Source organism: Hyperolius riggenbachi, chromosome 12, assembly GCF_040937935.1.
Source record: "Hyperolius riggenbachi isolate aHypRig1 chromosome 12, aHypRig1.pri, whole genome shotgun sequence".
Taxonomy (NCBI): Eukaryota; Metazoa; Chordata; class Amphibia; order Anura; family Hyperoliidae; genus Hyperolius; species Hyperolius riggenbachi.
Window position 1 is genome coordinate 176,090,113 of NC_090657.1, and position 17,110 is coordinate 176,107,222.

At 45.7% G+C, this 17,110-nt stretch overlaps 1 protein-coding gene across 2 annotated transcripts in view; it reads right to left on the bottom strand.

Annotated features, from left to right (window-relative positions):
* The window catches only part of COL20A1 (collagen type XX alpha 1 chain), a 298,926-nt gene that overhangs the window by 22,927 nt on the left and 258,889 nt on the right, over positions 1 to 17,110 (bottom strand). For both annotated transcript variants that reach the window (XM_068264036.1, XM_068264037.1), the window contains exons 30-31: positions 12,919 to 12,972; positions 3,621 to 3,674 (exon numbers count right to left, since the gene is read on the bottom strand). In XM_068264036.1, the coding sequence (XP_068120137.1) occupies positions 3,621 to 3,674; positions 12,919 to 12,972 (108 nt within the window). The remainder of the gene's footprint in view (positions 1 to 3,620; positions 3,675 to 12,918; positions 12,973 to 17,110) is intronic.

The following is a 17,110-nucleotide window of genomic DNA, read 5'->3' on the forward strand; positions in this document are numbered from 1 at the left end:
AAGTGAGGCCTGCAGCTCTTTAGATGTTGTCCTGGGGTCTTTTGCGGCCTCTCGGATGAGTTTTCTCCGCGCTCTTGGGGTAATTTTGGTCGGCTGGCCACTCCTGGGAAGGTTCTTCACTGTTCCATGTTTTTGCCATTTGTGGATAATGGCTCTCACTGTGGTTCGCTGGAGTCCCAAAGCTTTAGAAATGGCTTTATAACCTTTACCAGACTGATAGATCTCAATTACAGTACTTTTGTTCTCATTTGTTCCTGAATTTCTTTGGATCTTGGCATGATGTCTAGCTTTTGAGGTGCTTTTGGTCTACTTCTCTGTGTCAGATATCTCCTATTTAAGTGATTTCTTGATTGAAACAGGTGTGGCAGTAATTAGGCCTGGGGCTGACTATAGAAACTGAACTCAGGTGTGATAAGCCACAGTTAAGTTATTTTTTAACAAAGGGGGGCAATCACTTTTTCACACAGGGCCATGTAGGTTTTGAGGTTTTTTTTTCTCACTAAATAATAAAAACCATCATTTAAAACTGCATTTTGTGTTCAATTTTGTTATCTTTGACTAATAGTTAACGGTTTTTGATGAGAGAGAGAGAGAGAGAGAGAGAGAGAGAGAGATCAAACACTTATCTTAGTGTTGCTGCATTAACATACCGTAAGTGTTTCAAAGCAGCGCGCCCGGCGCTGCTGCTGTGACGAGGCAGGAAAGAGCGCGGCTTCCTGTAGCGGCGATGTGTATCACCGTTACCAGGGGAACCGCTCTTTCCTGCCTCGTCACAGCAGCAGCGCCAAGCTCGCTGCTGTGAAACACTTACGGTATACGCATGGAGTTGGAGAGGGGAACCAGCCGGATTAGAGGAAGCGGCCGCTGGCTGAGCAGGTAATAGCAGCGGCGGCCGCGGGGGGAGTGGGGAGGGGAGAGGCGGGGGAAGAGGAGAGGGGAGAGGCGGGGGAAGGGGAGAGGGGAGAGGCAGGGGGGGGTGTGCGGACCACCGACCACCACGACTCGCATACAAGCCGACCCCCCAACTTTTGGCCCCCTTTTTGGGGGTCAAAAATTTGGCTTGTATGCGAGTATATACAGTAATATTCCTCCCCACTCCTGCCTCCCAAGGATGCTATAGCAATAAACATAACTCCACGCAAGACTCAACCAATGGTAACACAGAATGCCCCCAGATGTGCGAAGATCAATTTTGGAGTAGTATTTGATGTGTCTGGCAGAATTACATTTGGAACCTTGTACTGAATTCTGCTGATCAAAGCCTAAATCTTTGTACATACGCACTGCAGCAGGGGATGTTAATTCAGGAAGCAGGAAATTTGGGCGCATGAGGCAAGTGGATAAAAAGGGCGCTGCCATTCACTCCCATAATAAATATCGTTTGATGGGCGCCGAACAGGAAAAAAGGGCCCCCGGAGATGATTAACATTTTCTAACGGCACCCGGAGATTATTAACGTTTTCAAACTGCGCTTGTGATCATTTAAGTTTACAAAATGCGCCAGTGACGAATAATGTTTACAAAAATACTAAACATATTTATTGTATTTAACTAAAACATTATTTAAAATGTTATCCCTTACCGTTTGTAAAACATTATTATTCACATAATAAAGCGGTCAGTAAGTAAATTGTAATATATTTTTTACAGTCACTATTTGTAATTGTAAAACATTATTATCCGCACAATAAAGTGATCACTAAGGCGGGGGGGGGGTTAGGGTTAGACACCACCAGGGGGCATTAGGGTTAGGCACCACCAGCGGGGGTCTTAGGGTTAGGCGCCACCAGGGGGGGGGGGTCTTAGGGTTAGGCACCACTAGTGGGGTGTAAGGGTTAGGGATAGGTACAGGGAGGGTCCTGTGTGAGAGTAGGGTTAGGTTTAATTGTAGTAAAATGTTAGTAATATTTACTAATGTTTTACAACAGTTATTACGAATGTACTTATTTTTTGTTTTCATAGTTAGAAACTATATTTTCAGATTTTATTACATTAAGAAACGATAAATGAAGGTTATTCACAATATTATACAATTATAATGATTATACATATATTATGGTTTCACTTTTAAAACAGGGAAGGTTATCGTTTTCACAATTTGCGATTTCATACAAATTATTAATTTTTTTTAACTTGTAAAACATTATTGTAAACAAAATATAACACAATATTTTTATAAACATTATTTGACACTGGCACTTTTCTAACCTGTTGTAAGCTTGTCACCGTGCTTGAATAAAGTATTCTCTGCATTTGGAGTTCCGGAATCCGCCTTCTTCATTTCATGCATATTTTTATAAACGCTTTTGCCGCTTGTCGTTTATACCACGCGCAGCTTTTTTCCCAGACGCCCTTTTTGCATTTACGTATTAATTCACCCTTGTCATCGCCTCTGTGTGCTGCCTTGAATGTCGCATCCCAGCTCTCCCATTTCACACCCTTCCTCCTTCTTCTCACACCCGTACTTCTTCTCACACCCTTCCTCCTCCATCTCACTCCCTTCCTCCTTCTCACACCCTTCCTCCTCCTTCTCACACCCTTCCTCCTCCTTCTCACACCCTTCCTCCTTCTTCTCACACCCTTCCTCCTTCTTCTCACACCCTTCCTCCTCACACCCTTCCTCCTCCTTCTCACACCCTTCCTCCTCCTTCTCACACCCTTCCTCCTCCTTCTCACACCCTTCCTCCTTCATCTCACACCCTTCCTCCTTTATCGCACACCCTTTCTCCTTCATCTCACATCCTTTCTCCTTCATCTCACATCCTTTCTCCTTCATCTCACACCCTTTCTCTTTCATCTCACACCCTTTCTCTTTCATCTCACACCATTCCTCCTTCATCTCACACCCTTCCTCCATCTCACACCCTTCCTCCTTTATTTCACACCCTTCCTCCTTTATTTCACATCCTTCCTCCTTTATTTCACATCCTTCCTCCTTTATTTCACATCCTTCCTCCTTTATTTCACACCCTTCCTCCCTCCTTTATTTCACATCCTTCCTCCTTTATTTCACACCCTTCCTCCTCCATCTCACACCCTTCCTCCTTTATTTCACACCCTTCCTCCTTTATTTCACATCCTTCCTCCTTTATTTCACACCCTTTCTCCTTCATCTCACACCCTTCCTCCTTTATCTCACACCCTTCCTCCTCCATCTCACACCCTTCCTCCTTTATCCCACACCCTTCCTCCTTTATCTCACACCCTTTCTCCTTCATCTCAAACACGTCCTCCTTCATCTCACACCCTTCCTCCTTTATCTCACACCCTTCCTCCTCCATCTCACACCCTTCCTCCATCTCACACCCTTCCTCCTTTATCTCACACCCTTTCTCCTTCATCTCAAACACGTCCCCCTTCATCTCACACCCTTCCTCCTTCATCTCTCACACATCCTCCTTCACAAGACAGATAGAACGCGACGTTGAGGATGTGTGCGAAGTTTCAGGCCCTGATCAGCACAATTCAGAACAAGGTTTTACAAGTTTAAATCTGCCGAAAGCATCAACACTAGTTAGAGGTGTTGCTAAGAAATGCAAACAAAAATCACATTAGGAAAAAATGGAAACTCTCTAGCGCCGACCCTTCCGGCAGCAGAAGGCATGCAATGGTGGTCTTACCCGAGGTCCGGGTGGTCCAGGAAGGCCTCCGGATCCCTCCAGTCCTCGTATGCCCTGCAGCAATGAAGAGCACACAGCAGTCAGTATCCACATACCAATCCACACAGTAATCTTGTGCAAGGTAAACTGAACATGTGGCGATAACGGACATGGGGGCTGATGCACCAAACCCCGGTAACACTGCGGTGCACACACAGCGCACGGCAATATTACCTTCACTCCCGCTGGCATTATCGAAACTTGCAGTACTTGAGTGGAGCAACGGTTGCTACAGTAACACTCGTTACTGCTGGTAACGTGCGTCACCTTAGCAACGGTCATGCTACTCTAGTAACACGATAATGGCGTAATTTGTGGTGCTGCAGGAGGAAGTGAAGGTAATATTGGCATGTGCTGTGTGTGCACTGCAGCATTACTGGCATTTGATGCATCATCCCCATAATCAGAGTGTAAAGCCTATTTGTTTCTAACTATCTCCCCTTCCCACATGCAACGCCCCAGGACTCCACTGGCAACATGCTAATTCCAGGTGTGCGACTCAAAAACAATTAAAGCCAGGCAGGCCAAGCAACAGGCATTGTTAAAGTGGACCTGAACTCTTGCACAGGACAGAAGGAAAACAGAGAGAAATGCACCCTGTATGTATTTAGAGAGTTTAGCCTGTCTAATTCCCCCTCATCTGTGACTAATCATAAGTGTAATTTAATCTCTAGGCTGTGTCAGCTCAGGAATCCTGTCAGTCTTCGGCAGAGTAGCTCATTTGTAAACTCAGGGTGTTGAACCTATGTCTGCTTCCATGAAAGCAGGAAGTAGACACACTGCAGATTTATTGCAGGATTTGTATCAGCTGTAACAAAGAAATGTTTTACTTGAAAGGTTATTACGCTGTTGCATATCTTTTAGAGCAGAGAGGAAGTTCTGAGTTCAGGTCCAGTGACGGCAGCCTTCACATTGGCTGTTTTAAAGGGAACTTAAAATGAGACGACTTTCACTACAGCTTGTATAAACTAGGGCCTGAGCCATCACAGACACCTAGAGCTGGATCATCCACAAGGCAATCCTAGGCATTAGCCTAGGGCCCGGAGAAAGTCCAGGGGCCTGGTGGATGCTACCCCTACCAAAATCATACTTAAAAAAAAGCCAGGTGACCATCAGCAGTGGGCAAAAGCAGTGGCGTCCCTTTAAAGCTGTTATCTTGTCTAGAGCACCATGTCATCTTAATCCTTTTTCTGCAGACACCTCAAACTCTGCAGCAGCCACTCCAAAGCATCCATTTTAACGCTCCGCACATTAAGATCGCCGTCTCACTGAGTCGGTGAGGCACGTTTGCAGCTATTAAGTTTTTCATCAGAATTACAAGTGAGAGAATGATTTATTGAGATCCCAAGTGCTGCTCTCAGCAGGAAGCATAATAAAAGTGAATATTAAAAGGTCACATTCTTCTGGTGAGCCGGAGATGCGTAATAAGATGTCAGGGAGTCAGGCAGCGAACGCTGACAATCCGGCACACCGCAAGAGAGAGGGGGGGGGTGATCTGCAGAGTAGTTATGTCAGTATCGCCTTCTCTGATGGGGCGGGGCAATGATAACTGCAGCGGGTCATGTGACCAGGTGGGGGTTGACAATGATAACCACAGCAGGTCATGTGACTCCTTCAGGCCCCGGGATGCAGGACATAATAAGGCATCAATGAGAACTTTTGTCACTGTGGCTGGGTAAGGACTGACTCACGCAGCTGATATTCTGCCACAGAGCGGTAAAAAGTCACAGGATGCTGTTTGCCAGCGGAGAGGCTTGTTTATGAACCGCAGGAAGTGGAATTTGAGCCTTTTTTACAACTATAATGAGCTCTGCAATTATATAAAAATAAAGGTAACGCAAACCTAAGAAATCTCGCTTTCACTGATGCATGACAGACAGCCAGGGCCGGTTTTGGTCCCAATGGGGCCCCCCTGACACTCACCCCGCCATAAGCAGCATTAGGGTCCCCTTAGCAATTACCTCCACCCAGGTCCTCCAAGCCAGCTTCTGGGCCAGGGCGTAACTAGAGGGGATCAGCACCTGTGATTGCAGGGGGCCCAGAGGTACGGGGGCCCCAAATACTAATCTCCCCTTCCACCGATACAGGGGACTATACTTCAGATCAGGTGGGTTTGTGGCTACACTTGTTATGGGTGTAAAGATCATGATGGCCACACCTGTTTTATGACCCTTGTGGGATGGGCCCCCAGGCCTCAAGCGAGTTTCAATATGCCTTTTTTTTTTCTTTAATTGCAATTCTCATTTTACCATAAGGTGGTAAGATGCAAGCATGGTCGGATTTCTGGCAAGGCCACATAGGCCACGGCCTAGGGCACCAGGAAAGCAAGGGGCGGGCTGTGGGCAGCAGGGTGGCATTGGCAGTTAGCGTGCCGAACATTTGTCCTGCAACACAGAGTTTACACATGGCGGTGGGTGTCTACCACCAGCCGGATCTGGCACTCAGGGGATGAAGGGGTAGCAAACAGGCACTAGTGTTCTCTGAGCTGCCTGCAAATCACCAAATGTGCCGCCCGCCAAGGAGTTTACAATCTAATCCCTTCCATCATGTCACTAACTGTCCTCAGAGGACCCTACAATATAATCCCTGCCTTGTTGGGGGGGGGGGGGGGGTAGTTTGGGATGCTGTCGGTCCGGTGGAAGAGGGTCATAGTGGGCCTTGTGCGGCAAAAAGTTCAAATCCGGCCCTGGATGCAAGGGCTTTGATTGTTACACTGTTAGCTGGCATTTTAGATATTTGACTGGAGAGACAGGATTTAAATCTGTCCTGAATATTAATATCTTATATGACAGCAGTCATTGCGTGTGACAAAACAAATGAACGCAACGTGATCTATTTAATGTTCCAGTGACATCCCCCCACATTAAATGGAGACGTATGCATTGTGTAGGGATCGGCTTATTATAGCTGATCAATAACAGGCTATTGATTTGGCAAAGGCTTTCCCTGATAATTGCCATGTTATTAAATAGAAAACAACAGTATTTGTCTACTGGAATGGATTAGGCAGAGGATATAATAAGATGTTGCACAAATAGCTATATAAATTTTAACGATTCGTTTTAATGGCTACACATTTAGAGCTGAAGTCAGACGCTTGCATTTACGATGAATAATGTTTCTAAAGCTCGATTTATAATTCCTCCATTGAGTGTATACTAAAATTATATATTTGGCATATCATTCGGTTTTTTTGCTGCAATGTTTACGGACAGATTGCTTCATGTATTTATGAACTGGATCACGATTCCAGCGGACTCACAAGTTTACATACACTTTGTTAAATTGCGCCTTTAAAAAGCCTGGAAAATTCCAGGCAATCATTTTAGACAATTAGCTTCTGACAGGCAATTAGCCTAATGGAGTCAACAAGATGGACGTACGTTAAAGGGGGATCGTAGTAAAAATAACGTGATGAATAAAAATGGTTATTTGTTTTACAATATTCATTTATAAATTATTCGGCCATTTACTGCTGGCAGAATGTTTGTTTACTCTGCGTACCGAAGCCAGTAGAAAATATACCCGAGTCTCTCAGAATGCTCTGGGAGGAGAATTCCGCATAGCTAATCAGCCTCAGCTGTGACATCACTGGGAGGGCGGGGCTAGATACCAATATACAGCAATATAAAAATAGGAAGGGTTTCTGATGCTAAAATCATTCATTGCTGTATGTTCAAATTGATGAAACAAAGAGCATGAATTACTTTGGCTGGTGCGGCCAAACTTGTTTATGGGCGGGAGCTCGGTCCCATCTTCCAGAGTGTCCCAGTACTGGATTGGTACTCTCGAGGAAGCATCTAAATTCTGTTTTGTTTTGTTTTCAATGCAGGTTTATTTTAACCGTTAACGGACCACGGTAACTGAAATCTACGCCCTGTTTGGGACCTGTTATCCCTGCCATGGTGTAAATTTCAGCTGCGACGCCGCACACTACCGCCGATCGTGCAGCTCTCCCGTCGCTGCAGCCCACTCGCTGTGCTGTCTCTATGACAGCAGAGCTCTGTGAGTCGTTGAGTCGTTCAGGAGCCGATTTCATTGGCTCCTGACCCTGTGATTGGCTCATAGTGATCACAAGGTCAGGAGCCAATGAAATCAGCTCCTGGCTGGCTCACGAGCTCTGCTGTCATAGCGACAGCACAGCGAGAGTGCTGCAGTGACAGGAGAGCTGTGCGAATGGAAAGAGAGAGGGGTACATGCAGCGTGACATCGGTGAGCAGAGCCGGGACAAGGTCCTCCAGCACCCAAGGCTGAGACACCAAAGTGCGCCCCTCCATCCCTCCCTCCCACCCCAGCCGTCACACACTGATTGCTATTAGACTAAGAGGCACCCCAGGGCCCCCAACACCTTAATCTATAGTTATCTGGCTTGTAGTCACTTCCATGTATCGCCTTTTCTTATTTCTTTCTGCTTCAAACACAAATAGGAATGACAGCTGAATGATTTGTGCGCCCCCTCCTGCACTGCGCCCTGAGGCTGGAGCCTCTCCAGCCTATGCCTCGGCCCGGCCCTGTCGGTGAGCCCCATTTCTGTACAAGAAAGTCTCTCGTCCTTAAAGGGAACCTAAAGCAAGGCTGCCATATCCATTTCCTTTTACACAATACCCAGTTGCCTGGCTGTCCTGGTAATCTCTTTGGCTGCAGTAGTGTCTGAATCACACGATAGGAGAATCAAATGTAGGGAAACGGTATCTCAGGTCTAAGTTTACCTGAACACTGGCCGGTGCCTGGTCTCAGCTGGACTGCCCATACAGCTTGTGAAACATCAGAAGTAGAAAAGAGACGGCACACCACTGGCTCTGCAAAACTTGCTGTGTATTACGGATCCGTAACATGTAGTGTTTTGTTCGCCTAATACACAGCAAGTTTTGCAGAGCCAGTGGTGTGCCGTCTCTTTTCTACTTCTGGTGTCTGAATCACACACCTGAAACAAGCATGCAGCTAATCCAGTCATACATTAGAGATGAGCGTAATGACCTAATTACGATTTCGCGAAATTTCGCGTAATTACGATTATGGCCGTAAGTACATAATCGTAATGAAGAAGGATTTCGCGAGATTTCGCGTAAGCGTAATTTTCGCGTAATTTTCGCATTACAATGGTTATTTGTTCATGCCGTAATTTCGCATTAAACGCTACCGTAATTTCGCGTTAAACCGTAACGCTCCGTATAATATAAAAAAGCCGCCGACTTTAAGGGTTAATAGCAAAGCCCCCTTAAATGCTAAGAGCCTCAAATTTGGAGAATATATTAAGGAGATCAGGAGGAATAAGAGGAAAAAATTTTTTTTCAAAAAGACCTTATAGTTTTTGAGAAAATCGATTTTTAAGTTTCAAGGGCAAAAATGTCTTTTAAATGCGGAAAATGTCCATTTTTTTTGCACAGGTAACAATAGTGTATTATTTTCATAGATTCCCCCAAGTGGGAAGAGTTTTACTTACTTCGTTCTGAGTGTGGGAAATATAAAAAAAAAACGACGTGGGGTCCCCCCTCCCAGACCTCTTTAACCCCTTGTCCCAGATGCAGGCTGGGATAGCCAGAATGCGGAGCACCGGCCGCATGGGGCTCCGCACCCTGACTATACCAGCCCGCATGGTCCATGGATTGGGGGGTCTCGGAAGGGGAGGGGCAGCCAAGCTTTCCCCTCCCCCTCCGAGCCCTTGTCCAATCCAAGGACAAGGGGCTCTTCTCCACCTCCGATGGGCGGTGGAGGTGGAGGCCGCGATTTCCTGGGTGGGGGGTTCATGGTGGAATCTGGGAGTCCCCTTTAAAAAGGGGTCCCCCAGATGCCCACCCCCCCTCCCAGGAGAAATGAGTATAGAGGTACTTGTACCCCTTACCCATTTCCTTTAAGAGTTAAAAGTAAATAAACACACAAACACATAGAAAAAGTATTTTAATTGAACAAAAAACATAACCACGAAAAAAGTCCTTTAATATTCTTAATTAACCATTAATACTTACCTGTCCCTTTAAATAAATGATCCCACGCAATATCCTCGGAAATGTTCTATCAGTTACAATGTAACAAAGTTATTACAATGTAACAACTTTGTTACATTGTAACTACGCCGCACCCGACGTCACTCGCCGCTCCCCCGCCGCATACACTTACGCGTCCTTGCAGGACGCTAAGTCCCTGCCGGCTCCCGCTGTCCACCCCGCCCACATCTGTCACCCACATGTCACCCACATGTAGGTGACATGTGGGTGACATGTGGGAGAGGCGGGGAGGGCAGCGGAGCCGGCGGGGACTTAGCGTCCTGCACGGACCCGACAGAGCTCTGAGCTATATAGCTCAGAGCTCTGAGAAGCATCTTTGTATTTGGGCTCCAAGGAGCCCCATTGGTCCTTAGCAGACCAATGGGGTTCCTTCAAATCAGAAGGAACCCCATTGGTCTGCTAAGGACCAATGGGGCTCCTTGGAGCCCAAATACAAAGATGCTTTCGAGAGCTCTGAGCTATAGCTCAGAGCTCTGTCGGGTCCTGCAGCACAGACGCGGCGGCGGTGGTGAGTGACGTCGGGTGCGGCGTAGTTACAATGTAACAAAGTTGTTACATTGTAATAACTTTGTTACATTGTAACTGATAGAACATTTCCGAGGATATTGCGTGGGATCATTTATTTAAAGGGACAGGTAAGTATTAATGGTTAATTAAGAATATTAAAGGACTTTTTTCGTGGTTATGTTTTTTGTTCAATTAAAATACTTTTTCTATGTGTTTGTGTGTTTATTTACTTTTAACTCTTAAAGGAAATGGGTAAGGGGTACAAGTACCTCTATACTCATTTCTCCTGGGAGGGGGGGTGGGCATCTGGGGGACCCCTTTTTAAAGGGGACTCCCAGATTCCACCATGAACCCCCCACCCAGGAAATCGCGGCCTCCACCTCCACCGCCCATCGGAGGTGGAGAAGAGCCCCTTGTCCTTGGATTGGACAAGGGCTCGGAGGGGGAGGGGAAAGCTTGGCTGCCCCTCCCCTTCTGAGACCCCCCAATCCATGGACCATGCGGGCTGGTATAGTCAGGGTGCGGAGCCCCACGCGGCCGGTGCTCCGCATTCTGGCTATCCCAGCCTGCATGGGGGACAAGGGGTTAAAGAGGTCTGGGAGGGGGGACCCCACGTCGTTTTTTTTTTATATTTCCCACACTCAGAACGAAGTAAGTAAAACTCTTCCCACTTGGGGGAATCTATGAAAATAATACACTATTGTTACCTGTGCAAAAAAAACTGACATTTTCCGCATTTAAAAGACATTTTTGCCCTTGAAACTTAAAAATCGATTTTCTCAAAAACTATAAGGTCTTTTTGAAAAAAAAATTTTCCCTCTTATTCCCACTGATGCCCTTAATATACCCTAGGAATTTGGTGTTCCTAAACTTTAAGCAGGCTTTGCTATTAACCGTTAAAGTCGGCGGGTTTTTAAATGTATACATTTTTACTTTGAAACTTTAACATCGATTTTCTCAAAAACTATAAGGTCTTTTTGAAAAAAAAATTTTTCCTCTTATTCCTCCTGATCTCCTTAATATATTCTCCAAATTTGAGGCTCTTAGCATTTAAGGGGGCTTTGCTATTAACCCTTAAAGTCGGCGGCTTTTTTATATTATACGGAGCGTTACGGTTCAACGCGAAATTACGGTAGCGTTCAATGCGAAATTACGGCATGAACGAAACGCAAAATTTCGCGTTGAAAATTACGCTTACGGTATTTTCAATTACGATTTTAATGGCAATTTCGCTACGCTAATTTCGCATCGTAATCGCAAATTTTGCATGCGTAATTATAGTAATGCGAAATTACGAAAATTTCAGCTCAACTCTAGTCATACTTCAATCAGAGCTTCTAATCTGCATGCTTGTTCAGGGTCTACAGCTAAAAGTATTGAAAGGCAGAGGATCAGCAGGACTGCCAGGCAACATGCATTGTTTAAAAGGAAATAAATGCGGCAGCCTCTTGAATCTCTCGCTTTGGTTCCCTTTAAGGAGCCAGCGACTTCTGGTACTTAAAGAGAACCTAAACTGAAAATAAAAAGTCAAAATAACCATACCCAGGTCATACTTATCTCCCATGTAGTCTGCTCATCAATCTCTTTCTCCTCTCCTGCGTCCTGTTTGTCCACTGTGATCAATGGAATTACCTGTCCTCCATTTAAAAAATGGCCATTACCCCATAACAGCTTCCTGGTCAGCACGCTGTTAAACTGTTATATCACCCACTTGAGCCATAGGAAAACATGGACATTACCTTGCACATTCAGTTGTAACTGACAGCTGCTGATATATAACTGACAGCAACTGGTATATTTCAGTTCTCACAAACTCTTGTCAGAACTGGAAGGGATCACCGTAAGAAGAAAATGGTGAGCTTCTGAGAGGTACTGATGGTGAGGTAAGTATGTAATATTCATTTGCACCTACGTCGTGTTTATTTTAAATAATTTTACTCAGTTCAGGTTCCCTTTAAGTGGTTAAATACTATCAAAAGCTAACAGAGTGCTTGTAAACTTGTGACCCACTGCAGTTGTGGTATAGTCCGTAAAAAGTAAAATAATATGTCAACATATATTGCTTTTGCCCAGCACAAGGTGATGTGTTACACATTAGGCCATTATTTATTGTCTGTTCAGTTTATAGATACAGTATAAAGTGAGGATTGCAGTTTAAAAATAAAGTCTTAAAGAGAAACTCTGACCAAGAATTGAACTTCATCCCAATCAGTAGCTGATACCCCCTTTTACATGAGAAATCTTTTCCTTTTCTCAAACGGATCATCAGGGGGCTCTGTATGGCTGATATTGTGGTGAAGCTCTTCCCACAGTGTGATGTCAGGACCACGGTGCTGACATCACACTGTGGGAGCCTTGTTGCATTGTGGGAAATAACAGCTGCTACCCAACTGCCAAAAATGCATCATATCTTTCCACAGACATCACCTGCCAGCAGTAAAAATGTCACCCTGCGATAAATGTCAGAACTTAAATCAGGGAGAGGAAAGATTTCACAATGGGCAAACACTGACTAAATCATTTACACATAATTATTGTAAAAATTAAGCACTTGTGTTCATTACATCATTTTCACTGGCGTTCCTCTTTAACATCAGTCACACTGTTAATCACCAGCGATGTATATTTATATCTGGGCCCGTCGCTGGTCATGCTTATATATCTGTAACCACAGGATCTCCTGTTGAACTCGGATAACTTGTCGGCTGCGGTGTAATTATAGCAGAGTTCTGCGATTGTGCTCTTACCTTGGGGCCAGTGAGGCCATCTTTCCCTGCCGTCCCCTCGGGGCCCGGTGGACCCTAATGTAAAAGAGAGGTTAGTTATCTCAGTGAAGAATGTGACTAACTAGCTAGTCTTCAGTTATTGTTAATTAAGCTGCTGCTGTAACCAGCAGATCTTTCTGCACAAGCCTAAATGAGACTCAGTGGGATTAATATAGACAGAACGGACCTATAGTAACCTTTTGTCTTTATTTATGGATTTGTGGGTCGATGTTCATACCCATATAACTCCAATACACTCATGTCTACAAGTGAAATCGTGTCAGAATGCAGCCCTGAAGATAAAACATGCTGTATACAGATGATGGTTGATAAAAATACTTGCCTGCTGTCTGTTTTCATGTGTCTGGTCTGTAAGCTCTTGAGCTTATGCTAGAAGTCGGACTTCTGAATTCTGGTCACAGTGTAAGCCAACAGTACAATGCAATACCTGCAGCTACAGAGGGGCACAGAACGGGGGAAGGGGCAATTACTTAGCGTACACTACTTTTCACCACCCGGTCACTTTAGCACAGGGTGAGTCAAATGACGGCTCCCCCTGCTGCCACTGAACTTCCGGACAGCGTTGAAAACTGTTCCCCTTCCGATTCGTCATAGCAACTTGGAGGGGAAAGTAATGTGGGGTCTGGCAAACACCGGATCCCTGATTATCTGTGCTATAGCCACTCCAATCTCAGTTGCTGCGCGGTGTGGGCCCAGATGCCTTGCCTCGATTACTCCTTTCCTCTGATACTGGGGTCCCATCCTCCAGATCAGGTGGTGTTGTGGCCACACTAGTCATATGACTCCTGATAGATAAGTCTTCATGCAAGGGGGGAGGGGGAAACCGTTGCTAACATTCAAAACAAGTACATTTGGGCACATGCGGCAAGACTAATCAGGCGCTGCCATAGGCGCCAATGTAAAATATTGGTAATTGGGAGCCGGAGCAGAAACGGGCCCTTAGGTAGCTGGTGTGCAAGGGGTTTAGGCATTAGGCAGGAAGTGTGTAGAGGGAGGTTTAAAGGTTAGGTAATAGGTTGGTAATTTGTGCGGGGGGGATGTTACGGCTAGGCGTTAGGTAGGTAGTTTGCACAAGGAGGGTCAGGTTTAGGCATTAGACAGGTAGTGTGTGCAGGGGGGGGGGGGGTAAAGTTAGGCAGTCATCGGGGAAGGTTCTGTATGAGAGTAGGGTTAGGTTTAGCTATAGTAAAATATTGGTATTTAATACTGATATTTTACTATCGGTATTACTAGGCGCCCAAATTTCCAGGCACCTTTGCAAACAACTGTGCCACGGTTCGACCGACCCACGCCAACGGGTGTGGCCGCCGCGGCAGCCCCAGGACCACCTAATGCCAATTGGCGTCAAGTCCTGGGGCTGCAGTTTGCAAGGAATCGCGGGCAGGTGGCGCGTGCATCTCCTGCTTGGGGGGGCGGAGCGGTGATCGCCGCTTGGGAGACTGTTAGACGGCGAAACCGCCGTCTTTTCTGTTAGTACATCACTGCGATCAGCAGCAGCGCTGTACTGGGGGACAGTCGTGTGACACGGCTGTCCCCCTGGGGCATTTGAGAGCGTTCAGCTCTAATAGGCAGAAGCCTATGACAGCCGATCGCTAGGATTGGCCGGCTGGGGGGAGGGAGGTTTTTTTTAAAAATGATAATAAAATAAATAGTAAAAAATGAACATAAATATTTATTAAAAAATCAAATAAACACTGGCGGGGGGGGGGGGGGGCGATCAGACCCCACCAACACAGAGCTTTGTTGAGGGGGGAAAAGAGGGTGGAAATCACTTGTGTGCTGTGTTGTGCGGCCCTGCAGCTTGGCCTTAAAGGACTTACGAGGCCAACTGTGTAAAAAAAGTTAATTTCTTGCCTCTCCGTTTCAGGCACGGAGGACGCCGCCCGCGCCGCTCCGCCGGGTCCCCCCGCTCATTATCCCCCCGGGCCGGCTCCCGACCCCACGGCCCGGGTCGGGCTCTCCTTCCCCTCCAAAGATGGCCGCTTCCTCTGGCCGCGGCTGCGCAGTCCGCCTGACCGCGAATGCGGCTGAGCAGCTCTAGGGCCAACCCCTCCGATCCACACTAATTAAAGAAAAAACAGCCTGGTCTTTAGGGGGAAAAAATACATATATCCAGGCACATCGCCTCTAGTTAGGACATTAACCCATTCAGGTTCCGTCGTTTTCACGTGAGAAATGTTCACCTCCCATTCATTAGCCTATAACTTTAGCACTACTTATCACAATGCACTGATCTATATCTTGTTTTTTCCGCCACCAATTAGGCTTTCTTTGGGGGGTACATTTTGCTAAGGCCGGGTTTCCACTGCTGCGAATCCAGGCCGATTCCCCGCCCACGAATTCGGATGGATTTCAGCAGCCTATAGAAGTCTATGAGAGCCATCCGAATTCGTGGCCGAGGAAAAATCTGAGGCCCTGCAGCATAATTTCGTCCGTAGCTGTCCGAATCCCATAGCCGTGCATAGCACAGCTAGAGGGATTCGGCTGCGAGAGGCAACAGCTGTGCCGGCATCGCGTCTCGCAAGACGCATGCCGCCGCACAAATGGAAACCTAGCCTAAGAGCCACTTTACTGTAAATGCATTTTAACAGGAAGAATAAGAAAAAAATGGAAAAATTCATTATTTCTCAGTTTTCAGCCATTATAGTTTTAAAATAATACATGCCTCCATATTTAAAACTCGCGTATTGTATTTGTCCATATGTCCCGGTTATTACACCGTTAAAATTTTGTCCCTATCACAATGTATGGCGACAATATTTTATTTGGAAATAAAGGTGCATTTTTTCCATTTTGCATCTATCACTATTTACAAGTTTAAAATAAAAAAAAAAATATAGAAATATTTCATCTTTACATTGATATTTAAAAAGTTTAGACCCTTAGGTAAATATTTACTTTTTTTTTTTTATTGTAATAGTTTTTTTTTTTTTATACTAAACATTTTATTTGGGTACTTTTGGGAGGGTGGGAGGTAAACAATAGATTTATAATGTAAATGTGTGTTAATTCTGTTCAGGTGTAGTATTACTTTTTGGCCACAAGATGGCGGCCATGAGTTTGTTTACATGACGTCACTCTAAGCGTAGCACGCGCTTAGAGTGACGCATCAGGAAGAAGACGGCAAGAAAAAGCTCAGCTTCCGAGAGAAGCTGTCGCTTTTTCAGCGGGGGAGAGGAATCAATGATCGGGCTCCGTAGCCCGATACATTGATTCCTTGGCTACCGAATCCGCGGCCGGGAGTGCGCGTGCACGATCGGCCGTCGGGGCGCGCGGTAGCGCGCATGGTTCCTGGACGTAGAAACTACGTCCAGGAACCAAAATAGGTTAAATAAGTTATTAAGGAAAGGGAGGTGCTGAAGGGGGTGTGGCTAGAGAACAGCAAAAATCAATTAACCCTTCGCACTCTCGCATGCAAATGTTCAAACAAATGCATTCACAGATTCACTCATCCATGATAGGCTTGATGCAATGGATGTGTTTGCATGTCTGCACTATGCATTTTACAGGGCCAGAGTTAGGACACCTATGTTTACCTGGGTACTTCTGCGCAGTATAGGTGACTAAGCATAAGAATGCATTCTTCTGTGAACTAAAACCCCGGCTTTTAACTTAGCTGTAGGGATAACAGTTGTGCCTGGATGAGTGAATCTGTGAATGCATTTTTTTGAACATTTGCATGCGAGAGTGCGAAGGGTTAATTGATTTTTGCTGTTTTCTAGCCACACCCCCTTCAGCACCTCCCTTTCCTTAATAACTTATTTAATGTCCTAACTAGAGGCGATGTGCCTGGATATATGTATTTTTTTCTTGTTACTGACCCCTGTGGCTAGGGTCTAATTCAGTGCACTCCCTCCTTCCCCTGTATGTGTTTGTCAGCATGCACACAGCTTATGCTGGTGTATGCGCATGGTGCACATGGACACATAACGTTAGCTCCTTTGTGCGATTGGTAAGATGCACTATCTGTCCCAGGAGAGGACGTCAGGATGTGTGCTCCTAATCCATTGATAGGTTTGATGCAATGAATGTGTTTGCATGTCTGCACTATGCATGTTACAGGGCTAGATTTAGGACACCTATGTTTACCTGGGTACTTCTGTGCAGTATAGGTGACTAAGCATAAGAATGCATTCTTCTGTGAACTAAAACC